This window comes from Ranitomeya imitator, chromosome 2 (genome assembly GCF_032444005.1).
Source record: "Ranitomeya imitator isolate aRanImi1 chromosome 2, aRanImi1.pri, whole genome shotgun sequence".
Classification (NCBI taxonomy): domain Eukaryota; kingdom Metazoa; phylum Chordata; class Amphibia; order Anura; family Dendrobatidae; genus Ranitomeya; species Ranitomeya imitator.
The window spans coordinates 364,205,366-364,231,802 of NC_091283.1; the positions used below are offsets into that span (position 1 = coordinate 364,205,366).

General features: G+C 46.0%; 1 protein-coding gene and 1 long non-coding RNA gene across 2 annotated transcripts in view; one reads left to right on the forward strand and one right to left on the reverse strand.

Moving 5' to 3' along the window:
- Positions 1-971: 971 nt before the first annotated feature.
- The window catches only part of LOC138666581 (zinc finger protein 271-like), a 91,783-nt gene continuing 66,317 nt past the window's right edge, over positions 972-26,437 (reverse strand). Inside the window, exons 8-15 of the mRNA XM_069754783.1 lie at positions 18,330-18,389; positions 17,380-17,508; positions 17,074-17,250; positions 16,877-17,000; positions 16,700-16,797; positions 16,414-16,504; positions 11,126-11,206; positions 972-2,568 (exon numbers count right to left, since the gene is read on the reverse strand). Coding sequence (XP_069610884.1) covers positions 1,634-2,568; positions 11,126-11,206; positions 16,414-16,504; positions 16,700-16,797; positions 16,877-17,000; positions 17,074-17,250; positions 17,380-17,508; positions 18,330-18,389 — 1,695 coding nt within the window. The 3' untranslated portion in view covers positions 972-1,633. The remainder of the gene's footprint in view (positions 2,569-11,125; positions 11,207-16,413; positions 16,505-16,699; positions 16,798-16,876; positions 17,001-17,073; positions 17,251-17,379; positions 17,509-18,329; positions 18,390-26,437) is intronic.
- LOC138663899 (uncharacterized) lies at positions 18,503-23,788 on the forward strand. The gene is made up of 2 exons (XR_011318249.1): positions 18,503-18,588; positions 22,091-23,788. It is a non-coding gene; the product is annotated as an uncharacterized lncRNA (long non-coding RNA).

Consider the following 26,437-nt stretch of genomic DNA (forward strand, 5'->3'; position numbering starts at 1 on the left):
GCAAACATGGTGGTTCGTATGAATAATTTATATTTTGCACTTTGATAAGGTATTTATATCACATCATACCTTCTCTCTATGTTCCACTGGATTCATTTAATTATTACAGTCATCTTAGTGTGTTTTACAGTCGATTCAAACTGTATCACTGTTTAACTGTGCCTTTGGGTAACCCTTGTTTATCATGCTCAATTTTCGGTAGTCAGTCTTTTTGCCCTTTTTGTCTGATTTTAATTACTTTTATATTCATCTCTGTGTACGTTTTTATATCAAAAAAGTATCTTTTCATTTTTCGGACATTCCTGCTTATACTGTTTTTCTTTGGATTATTGGTGTCCGATATATATCTGTTCCTCCTTCATCCATATCTTTGTATATGTCCAAATTAGGCAAGTCATAGCTGGGTGATCCTTGCTTCAAGTGACATGTGTGGCTTGATGTGTTCCAAAATTGATTTGTTTGTTCTTCTTGCCATCCATGGTATTAATAACAGCCTTCTCCAGCAGCACATTTTGAAGGCATCTATTCTGCTTCTGTTGTGTTTCATTATCGTCCAGGTTTAACATCCACAGAAAAGACCAGAATATGTGCTAGCTGTGTCTTTGTCACCAGTGAAATGTTCCTGAATTTGAAAACCTTGTCCACTGACTTCCTTGATGATTTGCCCACAGCTGTTCTCCTATTGACTTCCAGTGTTGTCACTGCATCTTGAGTGATCATTGATCCAAGAAGGTTCAAGTCCTTTACAACTTCCAGTTTGTCGCCATCCATCTCAAATCAGTCATAGCCGTACCTGGCAGTAGTCAATATCTTTGTCTTCTTTGTATTGAGTAGCAGCTCCATGTTCATTCTTTCAATGAAGGTGAAAAAAACTACTACACTAAGAATGGAAAGTGATTTAAAGAAAATGGATCACATCAGATGTTCCTACAAAGAAGGAATAGATCATATATGTAAATAATAATCTCTTTATTTATATAGGAATACACATTATCATTACTGTCCCCAATGGGGTTCGCAATCTAAATTCCCTATCAGTATGTCTTTGGAATGTGGGAGGAAACCAGAGTGCCCAGAGGAAACCCACGCAAACACGGGGAGAACATACAAACTCCTTGCAGATGTTGTCCTTGGTGGGATTTGAACCCAGGACTCCAGCACTGCAAGGCTGCACTGCTAACCACTGAGCCACAGTGCTGCCCTATATTTACTATGTAACTAGTAAGTTGCAACATGAATTTATTTATTACTGTAATGTAGATAAGATAAAGACATTGTTCACACACGGAGATTGTGAATTATAAGAAACTGTAATAAATTGCAGATCACTGAAACTGGGAGTTAGAGAAAAAAGGGAAAAGGAACTGTCAGCATTTTCATGTACTGACTGTATAAGTATATAACAATTTGAAACATTCCATGCACTTGGAATATTGTTTTTTAGGTAACAGATGTCCATTAGTAACTGCATATATTTTTTAAATTACTATCCCTTTTGATTTACTTATTTGTCATTACTTTAGCTGCCTCTTCTATGTTTTCTTGTACGGTTTGTCAAAATATGTTTTCTCCCAGCGTGAGTTTTTTCTTGATAATTAACAAAATATGACTTAAGAAAAACATTCCTTACCTGTTAGGTATCACAATGGATTCTCCCTGTGTGAGATTTTTCATGTTGAAGAAGATACCATTTGTGGAAAAAACATTTCCCACATTGTGAACAGGAATATGGCTTCTCCCCTGTATGAATTTTCTGGTGTCTAACAAGACATGATTTATCTCCAAAACATTTTCCACATTCTGAACATGAAAATGGCTTCTCCCCTGTGTGAATTCTCTGGTGTATAAGAAGATGGGATTTCTGGTTAAAATGTTTCCCACATTCTGCACATGAAAAAATTTTCTTCCCTGTGTGGGTTCCTTGGTGAATAACAAGATGTGATTTCTGGCTAAAATATTTCCCACATTCTGAACATGAAAAAGGCTTCTCCCCTGTGTGAATTCTTTGATGTGTAACAAGACTTGATTTATCTCTAAAAGATTTCCCACATTCTAAACATGAATATGGCTTCTCCCCTGAGTGTATCCTCTGGTGTCTAACAAGATTTGATTTATCTCCAAAACATTTATCACAATTTGAACATGAAAATGGCTTCTCCCCTGTGTGAGTTCTTTGGTGTGTAACAAGGTGTGATTTCTGGTTATAATATTTCAAACAGTCTGAGCAAGAAAATCGTTTTTCCTCTGTGTGAATTGTTTGATGTTTAACAAAAAACCTATTACGGGAAAAACATTTTCCAAACTTTGAATTTGAAAATGGTTTCTTTTCTTTAGGAGCAATTTCATTTTTAATGCTTCTTTTATGGCTTTTATTTTTTCCAATAGTCTTTGATGCATCAGAAGATTGGACCTGTTTAAAAGGATCAGATGATAGATCTTTGCTGTGAAGAGATGGTGGAATATCTGGAATAATTGCATTCACTTCAAATGCATCTTGTGTGATATCAACGTTATCTGATGTAAAAACTGAAGATGTCAGATGTCCCTCTGATCTCCTGGTCCAGTCACCTGCCAAGAATAAAAACAATTATTTTTTTAATAAAATATCCTTAATTATATTTTTATATGTCTAGATAAAATGTCCATAGATATTGCAAGACTCCACTCACATCCACCATCCTTCAATGGAAAACTAGAGGGTTTGCTCAACAACCAATTTAGCAAAATTAAAGCTCTCAAAGACAAATGTCCCCCTCGCTTCTGAACCTTGTCATATGACTAAACACTGTTAGCGTCATTATGTTTGACATTGCTATGATTGCTGTACCAGGAGAACCCACTTAAAAAATTACTATATGCATGTGTCCAGAACCACAAGCTGGAGTGCTAAGATAGCATATTATCAATTTTCTCTTTGCAGCATTAACTGTGTGTTATTTTCCAGAAAGTGCCTGTGTGGTCAAAAAAGTCTCCACACCTATGAATTCCATGAGGGAAATGGAGTAACTTTATCAGGCTTTCTACTGCAGCTCTTGCACCATAGTTGATCTGCAAGAGAATATGTAATGAAACAAATTTTTTCATTTGCTTTCTTCCTCTCAGATTCAATATTTAAGTGCCGTATTTTTCGGACTGTAAGATGCACTTTTCCCCAAAAAAATTGTGAAGAAAATGGGGGGTGCATCTAATAGTTCGAACACAGGCTTACCGGTTGGTTGTGGCAGTGGTGTGGTGGTGGCAGAGGTGCGGTAATGCTGAGGCGCGGTGGGCGGTATGGCATGCACCTGAGCAGGGTCACTTCCACAGGTGAGGTGACACCGCGGCCCGGTATCCAAGGTGAGCAGCAGGGTCGGGTGAATCACGGGTTTCTCGGTGGCGGCGGCCATCTTCCTGAGGCCGTGCATGCACAGATTGAGTTCTCTGCTTCCCGGAGCTTCAGGAAAATGGCTGCGGGAGGCTGCGCATGCGCAGACTGAGATTGCAGCGGCCATTTTCCTGAAGCAGAGTTCGCAGATTGAGATCTCGGCTTCAGGAAAATGGCCACCGCGATCTCAATCTGTGCACGCGCTGCTTCCCGTGGCCATTTTCCTGAAGCCCCGGAAAGCAGAGTACTCAATCTGCGCACACGCGGCCTCGGGAAGATGGCCACCGAGAAACTGTTGATTAACCCGCTCTGCTGCTCGCCTTGGATACCGGGCCGCAGCGTCACCTCACCTGAGGAAGGGACCCTGTTCAGGTGCACACCGTACCACCCACCGCGCCTCAGCATCACCACACCTGTACCGCCACCATGCCACCTGTGACCCTGCTGTACCACCGCCAGCCCTCAGGTAAGATACCCTAAATTCGGACAATAAGACGGACCCCCATCTTATAAAAATCTTTTTTTCTGCTACTTTCACCCAAAATTTGGGGTGTGTCCTATGGTTCGGTGCATCTTATAGTCTGAAAAATACTGTACCTTGAAGGGGGCATGAGTGCAGAATTTCTTTCAGTGCCATATTTGTACACCAAATTTGAACATGGCATAGATCCAGCGCTCATCTATTTTCTCTTCATACAGATATAGATTAATTCTCTCTGCTGTTAACCCTTGTAAATCCTAAATCAGCTCTTCTAACTTTGCAAGATTTACATAATAGCATATGTACATTTTATTGTGTCTGTTCACAAATCCTGTAAGGTTACCTAACTCACCTCAAAGTTATATGGTCCAAGATGTCCAGCAAGTTTGTTAGTTTATCTCTGAAGAATACTGCTGAGGGATGAAAGGCACTTACACAAATGCTGCATAAGGGCCATATTTTTTTTAAGTGCACAGCAGTTAAACAAAGCAGGCACGCAGGGCAGAAGACAGTCAAGCTACGCAAATTATTCAAACAAACATGTTGCTCGTTCACAGAAAAATTTTGCTTATCTATTGGCTTCATCTGTGTTTTGGCTGCTGCCTTCTTTCAAAACTACATGTCCTTTCAAACATTCTGTACATTCCATCCTCATCAGTCCTTTTCTCTTCCCCTCTCCCATGTACAGCTTACGCTATGTTCACATTTGCATTGTTGGGCGCAGCGTCGTCGACGGATACCGACGCATGTGTCATGCGCCCCTATCTTTAACATGGGGGGCGCATGGGCATGCGCCGGTATGCATTGTCTGACGCATGCGTCATTTGGGCGCTACAGTCAGGGCGCAGCCGACGCTACATGATGCAGTTTTTCGGCGTCAAATTACAGGTGAATGTTGAACGCATGCGTCACAAAACGCTGCATTGTGTATGCATTTTGCGCTGCGTCGACGATGCTGCGCCCAACAACGCAAATGTGAACATAGCATTACATACTCTTACATTCTTAAGACACTCAAATCATTTCAATACCACCATACAACTCAGGAAACGCTCTCCCAAATAACTGAAAAATCTTCTCATTTTCTCTATTCTTCTAGTAGCAGGAGACATCTTCCTTAAGCCTCCTATTCTTAATTTAACTTGCCTTCTGCTACACACAAATACCCTGCAAATCTTATTATTATTCAAAGTATGCCTTCTATCTCCTTTAATTGTGCTCACTGGAACTCCCGGTCAGAGTGTAACAAATTCCTTTGCATTCATGATTTCTTCCTTTCAAAGTCTCTTAATGATCTGGCTATCTGACTGAAACTTGGATCTATTAGTTGGACACCACCTATTGCTGCTCTCTAGGGGCTAGTGCGTGTACTTTTCATCTGGTTCCTCCTCCCCATATAGGTAAGCAATAGGCTGTTTTATGCACTATGAGCGGCACTTGTTTTCTCCGATCTTATAAAGCATATGCCAGTCCGATGTATTCATGTCTTATATAGACTGATTTGGGACTTGAGATAGGTAACGAAACCTTTCTCTTTTGGAGAATTGCCTATATATTTTGTTCTTAGCTCAGTGCATGTTATGACTAATATATGTCTATTGGAGGTTCATTGTGAATAGCGCTACCTGGTTCTTTATTTCCTCCATATTTTAACACTCGTCTTGTCTTTTGTACATTGGGCTATAATGCCCGCAATATTTATGTGAGTGAGCTGTATTAATAAAGATTTTTTGCACTTTACTTAAACTATCTCGTCTCATCTCACTTTGTATATCCCTTTTTGAGGGCTATTACTTCCCTCTCTTTTGCAGACCCATATCTTTTAGGCTGCCGTCACACTCGCAGCATTTGGTCAGTATTTTACATCAGTATTTGTAAGCCAAAACCAGGAGTGGGTGATAAATGCAGAGGGGGTGCATATGATTCTATTATCCTTTTCCTCTAATTGTTCCACTCCTGGTTTTGGCTTAGAAATACTGATATAAAATACTGACCAAATACTGCTAGTGTGACGGCAGCCTTATACGATGGGCTACATTTTTCTCATACCCGTAAACCTGACAACAGTCGAGGTGGAAGGGTTAGCTTCTTTAATTAAAATTTACATTTTAGATCATCCCCTCAGTAACCTTACTTATGCTCCCATCTATTGAAATCAACATCATCAGACATTTCAGCACTTTTCTCTTGCGAGTGGCAGTTGTGTACCACCCTTCGACCCAACCTCGTCGCTTCATGGATCACAATCTAGCATCTGCAGTTTCTATCCTATGACATTCCCACTCTCGTCAAGGGGGGCTTTAACAACTCCACTCCCTCATCTTTGAGCTCTAACCTGCTCTTTAGGTCTTTCAGTTTACTAACTCTCCTACACATGAAGACGGGAATACAGAGGGTGCGACCACGAGCGTGCCCAATTTCACCTGGATTGCGCTGAAATACACACCACCGGCCAGAGGCTGGCAGAGGACGTTGGCTTGTCAGTTATGCGCAGCGCATGGCAGGGTCGTGATGCCATGCCTGGTTTTGCTGGTAGCAGGCATATGCTGATGAGAGCATTCACCAGCTGGTGCCTGTGCATAGTAAGAAATGTCAGTGACTGAGATAATTAGTGTAGTGCATGAGTAGCTTACTATACATGCATTTACCAAATAAATAAAAGAAAACAAAATGGTGTGGTGTCCTCCTTAGTTTTACTAACCAGCTGAGGGAAAGCAGACTGGTGTTATTATTCTGGTAAGAGGCCAATATCCATAAAGGTTTCCAGCCTATTAATATCAGCTCACAGCTGTCTGTGTAGCTTTTACTGGTTACTAAAAAGGGTGAGGGTGCTTCACAAATTGATCCGTAATGAAAAAGTACTTTTTTTTTTCTTCACAAAAAATTTCTTTTAGCCTCAATTTGTTCATTTCCACATGGGCAATAGGATAAAATGGATCCTAAAATTTATTGGGCAATTTCTCCTGAATACACAGATACCTCACATTTGGGGGTAAACCACTGTTTGGGCACACAGCAGGGCTCGGAAGGGAATGAGCGCCATTTGACTTTTTGAATAAAAAATTAGCTCCAATCGTTAGCGGACACCATGTCGCGTTTGCAGAGGCCCTGATGTGCCTAAACAGTAGAAACCCCCACAAGTGACCCCATTTTCGAAACTAGACCCCCCAAGGAACTTATCTTGATGTGTAGTGAGCCCTTTTTACCCCCAAGTGCTTCACAGAAGTTTATAACACAGAGCTGTGAAAATAAAAAGTCTTTTTCTTTTCCTCAAAATTGATGTTTTTGTCCGCAATTGTTTATTTTCACAAGGGTAACAGGAGAACTTGGACCCCAAAAGTTGTTGTCCAGTTTGTTCTGAGTACGCTGGTACCCCATATGTGGGCTTAAACCACTATTTGGGCACCCGTCGGGGCTCGGAAGGGAAGTAGTGACGTTTTGAAATGCAGACTTTGATGAAATGCTCTGCGTGCGTCATGTTACGTTTGGAGAGCCCCTGTTGTGCCTAAACAGTAGAAACCCCCCACAAGTGACCCCATTTTGGAAAATAGACCCCCCAAGGATGTGTGGTGAGCACTTTGAGCTCCCAAGTTGCTTCACAGAATTTTATAATGTAGAGCCGTGAAAATAATTTTTTCCCCTCAAAAATAAATTTTTAGCCCCCAATTTTTTATTTTCCCAAGGGTAACAGGAGAAATTAGACCCCCAAAGTTGTTCTGCAATTTTTCCTGAGTACGCTTATGCCCCATATGTTTGGGTAAACCACTGTTTGGGCACACGTCGAGGCTCAGAAGGAAGGGAGCACCATTTGACTTTTAGAATGCAAGATTGGCTAGAATCAATGGTGGCACCATATCGCCTTTGGGACCCCTTGATGTGTCTAAACAGTGGAAGCCCCTCAATTTTAACTCCAACACACCCCTAACCCTAATCCCAACCCTAACCATAACCCTAATCACAACCCTAACCCCAACACACCCCTAACCCTAATCCTAAGCATAACCCTAACCAAAACCCTAACCCCAACCCTAACCACAAGCCTAACCCTAACCCCAACACACCCCTAACCCTAATCTTAACCCTAATTCCAACCCCAACTCTAATCCCAACCCTATCTCTAATTACAACCCTAACCCTAAGGCTATGTGCCCACGTTGCGGATTTGTGTGCGGATTTTTCCGCACCGTTTTTGAAAAATCCGCAGGTAAAACACCCTGCATTTTACCTGCGGATTTCCTGTGGTTTTACACCTGTGGATTCCTATTGAGGAGCAGGTGTAAAACGCTGCGTAATCCGCAAAAGAATTGACATGCTGTGGAAAATACAACTCAGCATTTCCGCGCGGCATTTTCCTCACCATGGGCACAGCGGATTTGGTTTTCCATAGGTTTACATGGTACTGTACAACGCATGGAAAACTGCTGCGAATCCACAGCTGCCAATCAGCTGCGGATCCGCAGCCAAATCCGCACCGTGTGCACATACCCTAATTCCAACCCTAACCTTAATTCTAACCCTAATTGCAACCCTAACCCTAGCGAAAAAATAAAAATAAATATATTTTCTTTATTTTATTATTTTCCCTACCTGTGGGGGTGATAAAAGGGGGGTTATTTACTATTTTTTTTTATTTTGATCACTGTGATAGGTTGCATCACAGTGATCAAAATGTACCTCGGGAATGAATGAATCTGCCGGCCAGCAGATTCGGCAGGCGCAATGCGCATGCGCCCGTCATTTTGGAAGATGGCGGCGCCCATTGCTAAAGACCGCCGGCATTGGGAGGGACGCCAGGACTCGGGAGGTACAGAGGGGGTGAGATCGGACAGCGGGGGGGGGGGACGGAGGACAGGACAGGGGGGCGGAAAACAGGACGGAGAGGACGGCTCACGGCGGCAGCAGATCGCCGCTGTCAGTCGGTTTCGGGAGTGGATCGGCGTCTCCAGCCATGGCCAATGATATTGCAGCATCGGCCATGGCTGGATTGTAATATTTCAGCAAGTTTGACTTTCAACAGCCAATCAGAGCGATCGTAGCCACATGGGGGCAAAGCTACCCCCCTGGGCTGAAGTACCACTCTTCCTGTTCCTGTATGTTGGGTGAAATTACAGTTAACCCTTTCACCTGACCTGCAGGGACGCGATCATTCTGTGACACAGCATATGTGTCACAGGTCGGATTGACACTGACTTTCATGACGCATACGCTGTGTCACAGGTCGGGAAGGTGTTAATATCAGCCCCAAGTGGTCTGCTTTAGCTTGGCTGCCTGTCAAAAATAAAGGGACCCCACACCTCTTTAATTATATATTTAAAATAATTAAAAAAAAGAAACTGCCCCCCCCTATTTTTATTTAATTTTATTACATTTTTTCAAAATAGTTTTACATTAAAAGTCAATATCCTTCAATTCAAGAACATATTACTTAAAGGGCCACTGTCACCCCCCTGCAGCCGTTATAAACTAAAAGAGCCACCTTGTGCAGCAGTAATGCCGCATTCTAACAAGGTGGCTCTTTTAGTTTTGTGTTCAGGTATTACTAAAATAAAGCAGTTTGAAACTTTGCAAAAATACCTGTCTTTGTCCACGGAGGCGGGTCTGAAGCCTCCTCTGAAGCGCCCAACTGCCGTCACTCATCTCTTCTGGGGCGATGGTCGCCGCCCCCTCCGCGCTGTTTTCATTTCAAATCCGGCGCCGGCGCTGTGTAAATATTTGTGGGGCAGGCGCAGTAAGCTCTGACGGTCTGACGTCCCAGCCAGGCTTGCAGACTGCGCCTGTGCTGGCAGTGCGGCCACCCACCTCAGTAATTCCTGCCCCGCACTGTGTTATGCATTATGCACATACAGTGCGGGGCTGGGATTCCTGGGCATGCGCACTGCGTGTGTCAGCGGGGGGACCTGGGTGAGTGGCTGAAACACGCAGTGCGCATGCCCAGGAATCCCAGCCCCGCACTGTGCATAATGCATAACACAGTGCGGGGCAGGGATTACCGAGGTGGGTGGCCGCACTGCCAGCACAGGCGCAGTCTGCAAGCCTGGCTGGGACGTCAGGCCGCCAGAGCTTACTGCGCCTGCCCCACAAATATTTACACAGCGCCGGCGCCGGATTTGAAAAGAAAACAGCGCGGAGGGGGGGCGACCATCGCCCCAGAAGAGATGAGTGACGGCAGTTGGGCGCTTCACAGAGGAGGCTTCAGACCCGCCTCCGTGGACAAAGACAGGTATTTCTGCAAAGTTTCAAACTGCTTTATTTTAGTAATACCTGAACACAAAACTAAAAGAGCCACCTTGTTAGAATGCGGCATTACTGCTGCACAAGGTGGCTCTTTTAGTTTATAACGGCTGCAGGGGGGTGACAGTGGCCCTTTAAGATAGCAAAAATGGATGCAATTTCTAACAACAAACTAATTTGTCATCAATATTAAGTAGGCGATGTAATAAGTTTACATCTCAATATATAGCTTAGACAAACACAAGGACCCTACAAGACACAGACAGAAGGGTGAGGGGAAGGAAGGAAAACCTATACTTATTATATGATCTATAGCAACTAATTATCACTTATTAGTAGTCTCTCTGAATGGTCCACCCTATTTTTAGCAACCAGCAAAGGCTAAGCAGACATCTTTTGGCTGATATATTAATATGCTTGGAAAGGGCCCCCTCCATGACAACCGTAATTATATTAGCTCTCAGCCACCTCAGAAATGGTGCATCCATTAGATACGCCAAATCTGGCGATTAGCCTCAGCTCTTTCCGCTTGCCCTGGTGCGTTGGCAAGTGGGGTAATGGTTTTGGGGTTGATGTCAGCTTTGTACTGTCCCAAAGGATACGATGGCTAGCACTCAACTTAAAGATTAGAATGACGGTGCTAATCAAAAGGGGTCCGTAGTCCCATAAACAATAGTTAAAAAAAAAAAAAAAAAAAAAATCACACGTACGAGTTGAAAAATATGCTTCAAGTGAGAATTTATTAATAATGATTGCTGAAGCGACAGGCAAAATTATGTTTCGGCCAGTTAATAGCCTTAATCACATAGTCGCTAGAAGAAGTAGAAATATACACAGTGAGAAAAATGTACATTGGATATTTACATATATAGAAACATATAGAGTTGGTTGATAACATGTCCAAGAGCTTTTGGAATGACAGTACACAGATGCGTAAGGATATAAATTTCATTCATATAGGAGGCATTTCAGAGAGAGAAAAAAGTTCAAAAGAGAAGGACATTGGAATAGTATCATGAGATGATTACAGTAGTTATGAGCTAGCCTACCCCATTTAATGAAGCATCTTAGGTTAAAGATAGTTATTATCCCTGTGGTGTCGTATTTCATACAATATGATATGGTGTATCCTGTTAGAGGATAATAGAAAATGTGTTAGCCACGGTCATGCAAAATGATAACGTCAAAATAAGGCAAATTGCACTCTGATAGGGATAATGATGCTGAAGGAAAACATTTCTGACATACTGCCAATGTGAATACATGTGAAAAACCAGGTAACATTATATATACGTTGCAGGGGGAAATGACGGACCTGGAATAAGATTAAATAGGATAAGGGAGCAGCCTGAATGGTAATCAGTGACCGGCGGTAACCTTAATTACATCACCGCTGACCACTCGCTGCCACATTCTCACACTCAGCTCAGTGTGAGCTCGTTGCAGGGCTGAGTGCCAACATTACTGATGCCTCTGCTCAGCAAAGCAACCAGTAGTAGCAGAGTTGGTGCTTGACGTGGGACATCAGCATTATGGATTATCAGCAGACAGGTGAGGATTATTTTCATTTTTATGCTAATAAATGGGAAAAAGAGAGGATTTGTCAGGGAGTGTTTTGTTCAATTAAAGGACTTTTTTTGTGTGTGTCTTTATTAGTTTTCGATACAGGGTTAGTAATAGGGTTGTGTTACATAACATACATTGTAACATAGCAAGGCCGGAAAAAGACATTTGCCCATCCAGTTCAGCCTATAGTCTGTCAGAATAAATCCCCAGATCTATGTCCTTCTAAAGAACCTAATAACTGTAAGATACAATATTGTTACGCTCCAGGAAGACATCCAGGCCTCTCTTGAATCCCTCGACTGAGTTCGCCATCACCACCTCCTCAGGCAAGGAATTCCAGATTCTCATGGCCCTAACAGTAAAGAATCCTCTTCTATGTTGGTGGATAAACCTTCTCTCCTCCAGGACGCAGAGAATGCCCCCTTGTGACCATCACATTCCTTGGTATAAACAGATCCTCGGAGAGATATTTGTATTGCCCCCTTATATACTTATACATGGTTATTAGATCGCCCCTTAGTCATCTTTTTTCTAGACTAAATAATCCTAATTTTGCTCATCTCTCTTGGTATTGTAGTTCCCCCATCCCCTTTATTAATTTTGTTGCCCTCCTTTGTACTCGCTCTAGTTCCATTATATCCTTCCTGATCACCGGTGCCCAAAACTGTACACAGTACTCCATGTGAGGTCTAACCAGATATTTGTACAGAGGCAGTATAATGCTCTCATCTTGTGCATCCAGACCTCTTTTAATGGACCCCATGATCCTGTTTGCCTTGGCAGCCGCTGCCTGGCATTGGCTGCTCCAGGTAAGTTTATCATTAACTAGGATCCCCAAGTCCTTCTCCATGTCAAATTTCTTGTTATAGATGCCTTTACATTACTAACCCCTGGGATTGTTGTCAGCTGACATTACAAGGCTGACATCCACCCTAAAATATTTCCCCACTTGCCAACGCACCTGGGAAAGCGGAAAGAGCTTGGCAAAGCACCATAATTGCCGCATTTAATGCATGCGCCTTTTTCTGGGCAGCTGTGCAGGCTGCCATTTTTAGGCTGGGGGCCCAATATCCATGGACCTTCCCAGTCTAAGAATACCAGCCCCCAGCTACCTGCTTCAGATTGGCTGGTTACCAAAAATGTGGGACACCTCACACCATTTTTTTAAATTTCACAATTCGCAACAAATTTCAGGAAAGTTCTTGTCCCCTGAGAAAATGTTATTGTATCTTATAGATTTTGATATGCTGAAGATCAATATGTGCTCCAAAAGTCTGTATCACATAAGGTTTTTAAGAAACAACAGTTTATAGTCTACATTATGACGTCCCAGACACTACATACATGTGCATCGATGTCAGTACCAAAAGCAATTGTTCAAAAGTGTTTTGCAGACAACTTTCATTTATAATCCATGTCAGATACTTCTCGAATAAGATTCCAGCAATAGTCAGACAGCATTGACGTACTCCACTTTCCCTGGTACCTTTTTTTCCCATCAGCGCAATGTCTTGGTGAAATCTTTCACTGTGTTCATCGCTAACGGCACCAAGATTGGCTGGGAAAAAGTCCAAGTGAGAATGTAGAAAATGAATTTTTTGTGAAATATTGCATTTCATCAAATGATATGCTGTGAGCATGTTGTCCACGAGTTGTTCAACTTTCGGTGCCCCGCTGTTGCCAAGGAAGTTGAAGATCACATCTTTATAGGCTCTCCATGCAACTTGTTCAGCACCTTGCAAAAGACCATCAAAGCTACTGTCATTCATTATATCTCTGATCTGTGGACCAATAAAAATACCTTCTTTAATCTTTTCATCACTTATTATTGGAAATTTCAGTCGCAAGTAAGAAAAGGCTTCCGATTCTTTGTTCATTGCTTTGACAATTCTTCATAAGCCCAAGTTTAATATGCAAAGGAGGGAGAAATATCTTTGCTGGATGTTTAACATTCTTCTGTCCAGCAACCAGGTTTTCGTGGAGTGGCCAGTCCTTTCTGAAATAGTGCATTTCTCGTGCACGACTGTCCCACTCACAAATAAAACAACCATACTTGGTATATCCAAGCTGCAGCCCAAGAAGAAGTGCAATAACTTTTAGATCGCCACATATGTTCCAGTTATAGTTTCTATAATTAATGTGGGTCAACAAGAACTCCATATTCTCATACGTTTCTTTCATGTGTACGGCATGTCCAATAGATATAGAATGATAGATATTTCCGTTGTGTAATAAAACAGCCTTCAGACTTAAAACTGACGAGTCTATGAACAGTCGCCATTCCTTCGGGTTATGTTCGCATCCTAGAACACCCAACAACCCCAAAACGTTGTTGCAAAAGATTAAACTGTCAACATGGTTGAAAAATTGATTAAGGTCTTCTTGACGACTGCGAAAAACAGAAACTCTTGCTCCTGGTAATAAGAGATTCCATTCTTGTAGCCTTGATCCCAATAATTCTGCCTGCCTCTTTGACAATTTCAAATTTCTGACCAAGTCACTCAGATCAGCTTGACTGAACAGATGTGGATTTGATGTAGATGGCTCAAAGTCCGGGTCTGCAGCAGTTTCATTTTCCACTGACATTGTTAGTTCATCTTCGTTGTCCTCCATTGTCCATACTTTGGGCGGCTTTGGAACATGAAGGTTATGTGCCCACGCTGCGGATTTTGCTGCGGATTTTTCCGCAGCAGATTTGGAAAATCCGCGGTGCAAAACCACTGCGGTTTTCACTGCGGATTTTATTGCGGTTTCTTCTGCGGATTCCAGTGCAGATTTTCTACTGCAGTTTCCTATTGGTGCAGTTGTAAAACCGCTGCGGAATCCGCACAAAGAATGGACATGCTGCGGAAAATAATCCGCAGCGTTTTCCGCCCGGATTTTTCCGCAGCATGTACACAGCGTTTTTTTTTCCCATAGGTTTACATGGTACTGTAAACTTAGGGAAAACTGCTGCGGATCTGCAGCGTCAAATCCGCTGCGGATCCACAGCAAAATCCGCAGCGTGTGCACAAGCCCGAAGACTTTCATCGTGTGGCACTGGTCTTATGGCTGAAGGAAGATTAGGATATTCTATTGATTTCTTGCTCTTTGCTGAATATCCTGTTACATTTGTAAGGCAGAAGTAGCAATCTGTTACATGGTCTCTCAGCTATCTCCATATCATTGGGACAGCGAACGGCATTGAAGGCCGTGATCCATTCAGCCATGCTCTAAAACTTCTAGAACAAGATGCGCAGCATATATGAGGTGCCCACTGTTTGTCCTGATCTCCAGTTGAACATTCAAAGTATAGTTCATATGCTTTCTTAACAAGTGGAGTCATTTCCTTCTATTGTGCTTTTATTGTATATTCTCTGCATATGTAGCAGAAATTATCATTGCTGTTGAGACACCGACGCAACATTTAGAAATAAATCTTCAGTTTTTAAGAAAGTATTCAGGCAAATTGCATATATGATCGTAACTAGGTGGAGGCCCGATGCTATCGCATCAGGAGGGCGGTAATGTCACGATGGGGACAGGCTTTGACGTGTTGAGAATCTCTCCCCCATGTGCTCACAGCTCCTGGGCAGGGGAGGAAGCAAAAGACAATACTGACATTACAGCAGGAGATCGCAGAGGATACATTTTGTGAGGTAAAATAACAGTCAGTGAAATGTTTTATATCACAAAATGAATCCTCTGTGATCCCCTGCTGTAATGTCAGTATTGTCTTTTGATTCCTCCCCTGCCCAGGAGATGTGTTATGCTCCATACACGGTCAGCCGAATGATTCACTACGCCTGCACGGAATGCGCATAATAAGTGCTTGCATATGTGGAGATCAGCAATTTATGTTATTTCAGTGGAAAATTCAGAAAATACTGTTTCAGAAAGAGTTTATAGAATTCTAACTGAATATTATGTTTCGTATCATTTCTCAAAAACCTTACATGATAGAAAGAATCTGAAGTCATTTCTGAAATCAGCATGAACAAAAACTATCAGGAACACTCAAAATTGTCCGAGGGACAAAACCTTGGTAAAACAGTGTTATTTTTTTACATGGCATAAGGACCCCTTTATTTTTGATAACCAGCCAACATAAAGCTGACAGCTGAGGGCTGCAGTATGCTGCTGTAAGCTTTACCTGCGCTTGTTATCAAGACTAGGGGAGACACCATATTTTTTTCTTTTCTTTAACACAGTGCGCTGGCCAATTACAGCCATACGAATACTTGATAATGCAATGATGGGGCCAGAAGTGACCACACAGGAAAAGTTTGTTAATTGGGTCAACAAACTTTGTTCGGGCTGCCGTGCTCAAACAGTAACACAGACTTTAGGGAAAAGTCTGTGTACGGACACTAAGTGTCTGGTATGGTCCTTGAAATGTACCATTTGGGTTCATCCATTTCTAGCCAGGATTCTAGGAAAGAAACATCAATATTACTTCCAACTTTCTCTTAGAGATCAACCATGAAGGTAAAATTATTCTTCTAATGATTTTCTAGGTTGTCAACACACATTACATATGTTGTCATTTGAATTTACAGATTAGCGATCTTGGCAGCTAAGGTCATAATCTTCTAATTCCAAGTAGTAGGTTGGATCCTCCAGGCTGTAAGCTGTGGTCAAATTAATTCTCACTCCAACAGAAGAACTTCCAATGCCCAAAGTAATGGGGGCAGTGGCAGAATGATGACCACATGATAAAGCCAATGAAGATCTGACAGTCAGTATTCAAGAAGAATATGTGACTTCTCTATAATTAGTAGTTAACACTCACCTGGGTAGTCATATGTAGGAATCTCCTCTGTACATTGCTCATCACCTCTCACATTTGTCTCTATAGTATTAATATGGATCAGATCTTCACCCTGAAACAAATATTGTACAAGTCACAGACAGATGGAGAAGTCACATCTATGATCAGCTCTAATCCTGCCATCTCCACTGTTCTCATTACATAAGTATAAAACATATAATAGTGGTGGAAACAATACTGAATACAAGACCTTCACAGCCGTCTACACGTCATAGGAAAGATCTCATGACACCTTCTCTCCATCTACCTGATAATCCTGAGGAACATCAGGATTTTCTTGTTTACAGTCCAGTGGCAGAAGAGGACGGGGACATCTCTCTGGTGTTGTCCTCTTACTGGATAGATCTGGAGGAAACACATACAGGGACTGAATTCATTCTTTACATACAGATAATTGTAGGCCGTGTGTATTTAGTCCTATTACCTGGTGATGTGAGGAGCTGGGGAACCTCCATCATGATGTCCATGTACAGATCTTTGTGTCCTTCTAAATACTCCCACTCCTCCATGGAGAAATAGACGGCGACATCCTCACACCTTATAGGAACCTGACACATACAATTATACCGTCATCCCCTGATCCCCTCATAGCATTACTGTATAATGTCCCAGCATTCCCACCTCTCCAGTCAGCAGCTCAATCATCTTGTAGGTGAGTTCTAGAATCTTCTGATCATTGATGTCCTCATGTATCAGGGGGTAAGATGAAGGCCCTATGATTGGGCTCAGGGGTCTTCCCCATCCCTCAGACATATGGGCCTGACAGCTCTCACTAGAGGTCTTCACAATTGTGTAATCCTGGTTATGGAGAGACACATTAATAAATCTCACTAAAGACATTTCCAGACCCCTTACATCTCCAGTTCTGTCCATCTGTTATTCCCATAGATACGAATGATGTAATGTGACGTCATCAGAATCCCTCACCTCTCCAGTAAGCCGGAAGAGGATCTCTAGGGTGAGGTGTAATATTCTCTCCCTGTCCATCCTTGATGGGTTAATCAGAATTCTCTTATATAGAAGATCTCCACTGAGAGGATATGATATTGTAGCAACCTGAAAGGGAAGATGAAGTTGATGTAACATCATAAAGAATCCTGTGTAATAATAGAATTGCTGAACATAATAAGAGGAAACATAAGAGGAGATGAAATATGGAGATGTTGTATTTATGATCTATTGAATATGTAATCATAGGGTGTTGAAAAGAAAAATATAATAAACTTTTCAGCTGTTGGACATTAAACAATAACATAAAAGTGAGATTTCTTTCCAGGAAAAGTAGTGAAAACCTGCAGTAATTGTATATTTACTGCTCAGAAATAATAGAATCACTACTGTGGGGTATTTTTTGCCATTTTTTCCCCATTTTTATATATATATAACTCGTCCAGTAATAACTAAAATCTACAGGCTATGTGCACACGGTCAGGAATTGGCAGCGCTCTGGACACAGCACATGTCCGCTGCCGGCTATCGAATGCAGGTGATTCCACAGGTGATCACTGAACCGCGTGGAATCACCGCGCCCAAGACATTGTACGGGTGAGATTTATCTTGCGGAGATTGACATGCTGGGGTCTGGAGAGATGCACTGTGTGTCCGTCTCCGTGGGTGAGCCGCGGGCATGGCTGCACTCATAGTGGGCATGGGATTTTTTGAAATCTCATCCACTATGCTGTCACAGCTGGACGCTGCGGGTTAAACAATGAAGAAGTACGCAGCATCCAACCTGCAGCGTTTGCTGATTGTGTGCACCTACCCTCAGAGATACAGGAGAGAAAGATAGAGATAAGGGAGGCAGAGGGCACAGTAGTGTCAGCACTGAAGGGGTTAATTCCCCCCCCACCCAGTAATGGGGAATCTCCAGCACCTACCTCCACCTGCAGAGCCGCACACCACATATATGGCTGCTCTGTGCACACAGGACCTGTGATGAGGTCACAGGAGGGGAGGAGTCAGGGGTCACATGATCAGGGGCCTCAGTGTATGGTAAATACTAGAGTGTATGGGCTCCTTCCAGGTGTGACGTCATTTCCGGGGGCGTGTTCTATCGGGAGGGGGCGTGTTTTCAGTCACATCATGAAGGCGGCAAAGCAGCATGATTATATCTTGTGGACGGCATGGCACATGGAGGTTAGTGGTTTCAGGGTGAAAAAATGCTACTTGCTGCTCGCTATTGGGGGAGGCTCTGTGGTGGGCGACCTGCTTGTCTGTGTGGGGGGCACCGCTGCTGCTGTGGGGGACCCCTGTGGTGGGCTTTGTGGGGGGGGCACCGCTGCTGCTGTGGGGGACCCCTGTGGTGGGCTTTGTGGGGGGGGGCACTGCTGCTGCTGTGGGGGACCCCTGTGGTAAGGGGGGGCACCGCTGCTGCTGTGGGGGACCCCTGTGGTAGGCTTTGTGGGGGGGGGCACCGCTGCTGCTGTGGGGGACCCCTGTGGTAAGGGGGGGCACCGCTGCTGCTGTGGGGGACCCCTGTGGTGGGCTTTGTGGGGGGGGGCACCGCTGCTGCTGTGGGGGACCCCTGTGGTGGGCTTTGTGGGGGGGGGCACCGCTGCTGCTGTGGGGGACCCCTGTGGTGGGCTTTGTGGGGGGGGGCACCGCTGCTGCTGTGGGGGACCCCTGTGGTGGGCTTTGTGGGGGGGGGCACTGCTGCTGCTGTGGGGGACCCCTGTGGTAAGGGGGGGCACCGCTGCTGCTGTGGGGGACCCCTGTGGTGGGCTTTGTGGGGGGGGGCACTGCTGCTGCTGTGGGGGACCCCTGTGGTAAGGGGGGGCACCGCTGCTGCTGTGGGGGACCCCTGTGGTGGGCTTTGTGGGGGGGGGGCACCGCTGCTGCTGTGGGGGACCCCCGTTGTGGGCTTTGTGGGGGCGGGCACCGCTGCTGCTGTGGGGGACCACAGTGGTGGGCTTTGTGGGGGGGGCACCGCTGCTGCTGTGGGGGACCCCCGTGGTGGGCTTTGTGGGGGGGGCACCGCTGCTGCTGTGGGGGACCCCCGTGGTGGGCTTTGTGGGGGGGTCACCGCTCTTGTTGTGGGGGACCCCTGTGGTGGGCTTTTTTGGGGGGGGGGCACTGCTGCTGCTGGCTGTTGTGGGGGACCCCCGTGGTGGGCTTTTTGAGGGGGGCACCGCTGCTGCTGGCTGTTGTGGGGGACCCCCGTGGTGGGCTTTTTGGGGGGGGCACCGCTGCTGCTGGCTGTTGTGGGGGACCCCTGTGTTGGGCTTTTGGGGGGGACCGCTGCGGTTGTGGGGGACCCCCGTGGTGGGCTTTTAGGGGGGGCACCGCTGCTGCTGGCTGTTGTGGGGGACCCCCGTGGTGGGCTTTTTGGGGGGCACCGCTGCTGCTGGCTGTTGTGGGAGACCCCCATGGTGAGCTTTTTGGGGGGGCAGCGCTGCTGCTGGCTGTTGTGGGGAACCCCCGTGGTGGGCTTTTGGGGGGCACCACTGCTGCTGGATGTTGTGGGGGACCCCTGTGGTAGGCTTTTTGGGGGGGACCGCTGCTGCTGGCTGTTGTGGGGGACCCCCGTGGTGGGCTTTTGGGGGGCACCGCTGCTGCTGGCTGTTGTGGGGGACCCATGTGGTGGGCTTTTTGGGTGGGCACCGCTGCTGCTGGCTGTTGTGGGGACCCCCGTGGTGGGCTTTCTGGGGGGGCACCGCTGCTGCTGTGGGGGACCCCCGTGGTGGGCTTTTGGGGGGCACCGCTGCTGCTGTGGGGAACCCCTGTGTTGGGCTTTTTGGGGGGTGGCACCGCTGCTGTTGTGGGGGATCCCCGTGGTGGGCTCTTGGGGGGCGCTGCTGCTGGCTGTTGTGGGGGACCCCCGTGGTGGGCTTTTTGGGGGGCACCGTTGCTGCTGGCTGTTGTGGGGGACCCCTGTGGTGAGATTTTGGGGGGACCTGCTGCTGGCTGTTGTGGGGGACCCCTGTGGTGAGATTTTGGGGGGGACCTGCTGCTGGCTATTGTGGGGGACCCCTGTGGTGGGATTTGGGGGGGCACCTACTGCTGCTGGCTGTTGTGGGGGGCACCTACTGCTGCTGCTGGCTATTGTGGTGGGATTTTGGGGGGCACCTGCTGCTGCTGACTATTGTGGGGGACCCCTGTAGTTGGATTTTGGGGGGCACCTGCTGGCTGTTGGGGGGACCCCTGTGGTGGGGTTTGGAGGTGACCTGCTTACGGGGTGGACCCCTTTTAGTGGGGGAGACCTGTGGTGGGGTTTGAGGGTGACATGCTTGTGGTTCGGTTTGGGGGGGTGTGACCTGTCTATTGGGGGGGACCCCTGTTGTGGGATTTGAGGGCTATCTGCTTGTGGGCTGTGGGGGGAGACCTGCTGCAGGCTATTGGGGGACCCATGTGGTGGGATGTGGTGGTGACCTGCTTGTGGTGGGACGCGGGGAGGCGACCTGCTTGTGGTGGGACGCGGGGAGGCGACCTGCCTGTGGTGGGACGCGGGGAGGCGACCTGCCTGTGGTGGGACGCGGGGAGGCGACCTGCCTGTGGTGGGACGCGGGGAGGCGACCTGCCTGTGGTGGGACGCGGGGAGGCGACCTGCCTGTGGTGGGACGCGGGGAGGCGACCTGCCTGTGGTGGGACGCGGGGAGGCGACCTGCCTGTGGTGGGACGCGGGGAGGCGACCTGCCTGTGGTGGGACGCGGGGAGGCGACCTGCCTGTGGTGGGACGCGGGGAGGCGACCTGCCTGTGGTGGGACGCGGGGAGGCGACCTGCCTGTGGTGGGACGCGGGGAGGCGACCTGCCTGTGGTGGGACGCGGGGAGGCGACCTGCCTGTGGTGGGACGCGGGGAGGCGACCTGCCTGTGGTGGGACGCGGGGAGGCGACCTGCCTGTGGTGGGACGCGGGGAGGCGACCTGCCTGTGGTGGGACGCGGGGAGGCGACCTGCCGCTTACGGAGGGATCCCCTTTATTGGGGGGCGACCTGCTTATGGGTTGGGTTTGGGGGGCTGATGAGGGCTTAGGCTGGGTGAAGTGGACGTCCGATAAGAGTTTAGGCTGGGTCGGGGGTGGACGTCCGATGGGGGGTTTGTGCTGGGTGGGGTGTGTGCTGGATGGGGGGGTCCACGTCCTGTGGGGGTTTGGCCGTCCGGTGGGGGTTTATTATTGGGTGGGCGTGGTGTACGATGGGAGTAATGCTTGGAGGAGGGGTGGACGTCCGATGGGGGTTTATGCTGGGGGGTTAAGCTGGGGTGGCATCCGATTGGGGGGGGGGTGTCTGATGGGATTTATGGTTGGGGGCAGGGGGCGTCATGGGGATTTACGCTTGTGGGAGGGAATGTCTGGTGGGCTTTGGGTTTATCCTGTGGGGTCCGCTGGATAATGTGAGGTGGGGGTTTCTGACTGGGGGAGCGAGGTTATGCTGTGTGGCCTTCTGGTTGATGTGGGGGAGCTAATGTTGGGGTACACAAAAAAAAATGGGTGTATGCTGCTTATGCTATGCAAAAAAAAAAATTTAGGTATTTCCTGTAGAGGAGGGTACACCACCAACTAGCACGAAGCTAATCCGTTTTAACTTAATGTCAGTAGGAGGAAGACATGGGTCTGGACCGCCCAGCCCAGTTTAGGCCTTAGGTTTTGGGAGGTTTTTTTATTAACGATTTTTCTTTTTAATTTTTTTTTTTTCTTCCCAGATATGGCTTTTGAGGGCGACAGTGGAATTGTCACTCTAATCTCCCACCTAGAATTGTCACTACCATATCATCTGTGGTCTACGAGGCAAGGCCCTAACACATCAAGAGTGTTTGGGGTTCCCCGGAGGACCGTTCATGCCACGAATCGCCCTACCCTCTCGCCTCTCTGCGTCCAGGTTATTCCATGCCCGTCTTCATCATCGCTCTGCGTAAAAGGATTTGTGATCTTAAGGACTGGTATATCCTACGAGGCAGTGAGGGGGCTACTTTAAAAAAAAAAAAAAACACAGGACAAATATGTCCTAGTTTTCCCCTGAGCAATGTGGACGTCTCCTGAGGAAACCTTCCTATTCATGCAGCCTCGACGTTTCCAGAGGCTCCTGTGACCTTGCTCTTAAAATATCCAGACTTTGGTCTAGGCCTTCTCTGGTGGCCGGTCCACACCGCCAGCGCCCTGAACAATCATGCACGCCAACTTTCTAGTGCGTCCTACTCTGCGCCTATCAGTTTAAGGGCCCCTTTCCACTTGTGAGAAAAACGGACGAGTGCAATCCGATAAAAAATCGGATTGCACTTGGACCAATGTTTTTCAATAGGTGACATTCCATTTGCGATTTTTTTTTTTTCCCAGCCGAAAACGGACTGAGAAAAATCTGTGTCGGCTGAGAAAAAAATCGCAGCATGCTGCGTATTGCTGAGATTCTCGGACGAGACTCGCCAATGCAAGTCAATGGGTGCGAGAAAAAAAACGCATGGAATACGGACCATCCGTATTCCATCCGTATTCCATCCGTTTTTTACGGATACTTTACCATTCTGTGGCACAGAACACTGTAAATAGTCCTGTAAATGACTGTATAAAAATAGTTGCAGAGAAAAAAAACGGATTGCATACGGATGTAAAAACGGATGATGTGATTAAAAAATCGCATTACACTCGCATGACACTCGCATGACAATCGCACACGTTACATCCGTTTTTTCGGTCCGTAAATCGGACCGTTTTTTTCTCACACAAGTGGAAAGGGGCCCTAAGAGTACTTCGCTTCTGCAACAGAGGACTAAAGTCTGCCTCCCAAGAGATCTGTTCAAATTTGGTTGTTTTGGAAATGTTCTGTCCAAAAAAAACAAACGACGGGACAACTCTCTGACCCGCCAGGAAAAGACGAGACCTTCCTTTAGGCCAGCTCCCTCCTGGCATCCATGAACCCACCAGTACTGGTCTGCTAGGCCTGGATCTAGCAGACTCTCTTCGACATGATGGGGCATTCCCACCTTGGATGTTTCTCAGGATCGGCTGCCGTGTCCTTCACAATTCAAGGCCGTTATTATGATCTCTGGCCCGGGACACCGAAACCTCAGACACCGGAGGCAGGCCCGGGGGGGGGCTTCAGAGCCGTATACCCTACCGACAGTCCTGCCCGCATGCACCAACAGCATATTACATTTTTACAATACTTTAGAAAGGCATAAAATGAAACAAGCAAAGGCATAAAGTGAAACAAGGAAAGGCATAAAGTTTTTCTATGCAAAAAAAGGCAGTTTTATAAAATTAGAAATATTTCTATATCTAATGTTAAAATGATATTTATCCAGTATTTCTATAAGTAAAAGTCTGAGATTTCTGTGAGAAATGGTAATTGTTTACCTCTTAAACCAGTTCTGAATGTAAATAAAACATTGCTCTGATTAAGTCTCCACATTGTATTTGTCTTTCATTTCATGCGTAGGGCAGGACAAGCCCATGATGTATCTGTGTAAAGCTAGGTTCACATTGCGTTAATGGGTTAACGCTAACGGAATGCGTTGCACGGCGAAAATGTCGAAATTAACACCGTGCAACGGGTCCGTTAGCGCACCCATTGACAGCAATGTTACTTTTAGCTGAAGCGCATCACTAGCGCATGCCATTTTCGGCACGCGCTAGCGATGTGCCGTTCTTTTGTGACGGACTTCGGACGCCCTGTTCCTCGCTACCGCAGATCGGGGATCTGCGCTATCGGGGAGGGAGAACGCCGACCCTCTAGAAACATTGCGTTAGCGCAATCCGCTAGCGCTATGCGCTTAACGGATTGCACTAACGCAATGTGAACCTAGCGTAAGACGTAAGGTGCTATAATAACAGCCTTGGGCTGGTTTCACACCAGCATTCGGCAGGGCTGCGGATGGCAGCCTTCTTCCTCCGTTAAGCCCCGCCCAATGCTGCACCTCTTCCTTCAGTTCCGCCTACGTCTGCATGCGTCCTGCATCTGCATGCGTCCTGCATACCCTATCTTTAACATTGGGTACGCAGGCCAAGCAGATGCCGCTGCATGCGTTGTTTTAACGCTGCGCCGACCGCAACAAAATGCAACATGTTGCGTTCGACGCAGTTCAGCGCATCGTCAAACCGACACGTGCCTGTGTACCCAATGTTAAAGATAGGGGATGCATGTAGGCGGAGCTGAAAGAAGAGGTGTAGCAGTTGGTGGGGCTTAACGGAGGAAGAAGGCTGCCAAACGCTGGTGTGAAACCAGTCTTAGACAGGTAAACCACTTTTGAAACAATGTTCACTTGTACAAGCATTTAACCCCTCAGTGACGGGGCCAATTTTTTAAAATCTGACCAGTGTCACTTTATGTAGTAATAACTCTGGAATGCTTCAACATATTCCATTGATTTTGAGGTTGTTTTTTTTCCTGACATATTAGACTGTATGATAATGGTAAACTTGGGCTAATGATAAACTTGGGTTAATATGTTTTGCTTTATTTTGTAAAAATATCAGAAATTTTAAAAAATAGAAATTTTCAAATTTTGAATGATTTTTCCCTTTAAGGCCGGAGTCACACTAGAGAGGAATACGGACGAGTGCTATGCGAGAAAAAAAAAATTGCATAGCACTCGGACCAATGTTTTTTTTTTTTTTTTTTCACGGCCGTATTATATGTGCGAGTGAAATTGCACTATGCTGCGATTTGCACCGTATATCAGCCGAGAATCCCCAATGAAAGTCTGTTTATGCAAGAAAAACTCATACCACACGGGCCATCAGTGTGACTTGCGAGAAATACGCAATGGTGTCCTTTGAAAGGCTTGCAATTCAGGTGCAATGTACAGTAAAATCACACTGACAGCTTACAATATTTACAAATAGTTACTTTGTCGACTTCTGTCAAATCATTGCAGGATAGGAGACATGGTTTACATACAGTAAACCATTGCAGAACGGTTAGATTTATGTAGGTCAGTGACTAATACGGTGAGTAGTATGTGTGTGTAAAATTTGGGACCTGTATGTATTTAATAAAAATGTTTTCACTGAAAAAACTGGCGTGGGCTCCCACACAATTTTCTGTGCCACAGAGGGAAAGTCAGTGACTGAGGACAGATATTATAGCCTAGAGAGGGACCATGTTTATTGCCACCCCAGAAAAGGTGCATCTGTAAGATGCGCCAATTCTGGCACTCAGCCTCTGTTCTCACTGCACTGTAGCGGTGGCATATGGGGTAATAAGGGGTAATGTCACCTTTGTATTGTAAGGTGACAGTAGGCCAGCTTACTAATGGAGAGGTGTCTGATAGATGCCTCTCCATTACTAACCTGTGGGCTTGATGTTACTTGACAATAAAATGGTGACATCAACCCCACAAATCTGAGCCCCACTGCTACAAGGCAAGTGGGAAGAGCGAGGCTAAGTACCAGAATTGGCAGATCTATAAGATGCGCCATTTCTGGGATGGCTGAGAGCTGATGGTTTTTAGCCTCTGGGGCTGCCAATATCCATGGCCTCTTCACAGACTATTAATATCAGCCTACAGCTTTTATAGGGGGACCCCATGTCAATATTTTGTGTCCCACTGTAAAATAGCCAGTAAAGGCTAAGCAAACAGCTGTGAGCTGATATTAATAGCCTGGGAACCTTTATGGTTATTGGCTCCTTTCCAGAATATTAACATCAGCTGTCAGCTTTCCCTCTGCTGGTTATGAAAATTATGCCGTGCTAGATATAGACACTGACATTCACAGCAGCGTGTCCGCCCCGATGCTCTTTTCTGACTCCTTTCTCAGGCCCCCAAAAAAGTGTTAACTAAGTACCTTTTATTTTCTTGCACTGTAGCCGTTCACTTACTACAGGGTATTCAATCATTGTTTCTGTCCCCCCCACATAAAGTACGACCACTATCTATATGCCTTTATATACAGCATTCTAGAATGCTGTGTATATATAGTAGGCCCACTGCCTGTATACCCTTATATACAGCATTTTATAAAGCACAACCACTATCTGTATGCCCTTAAGACTTGCCTAGCCCCATACAATGGGCTTTGCTAGTCTTAATCCGGGGCCTTCTCCTCTTCTATCA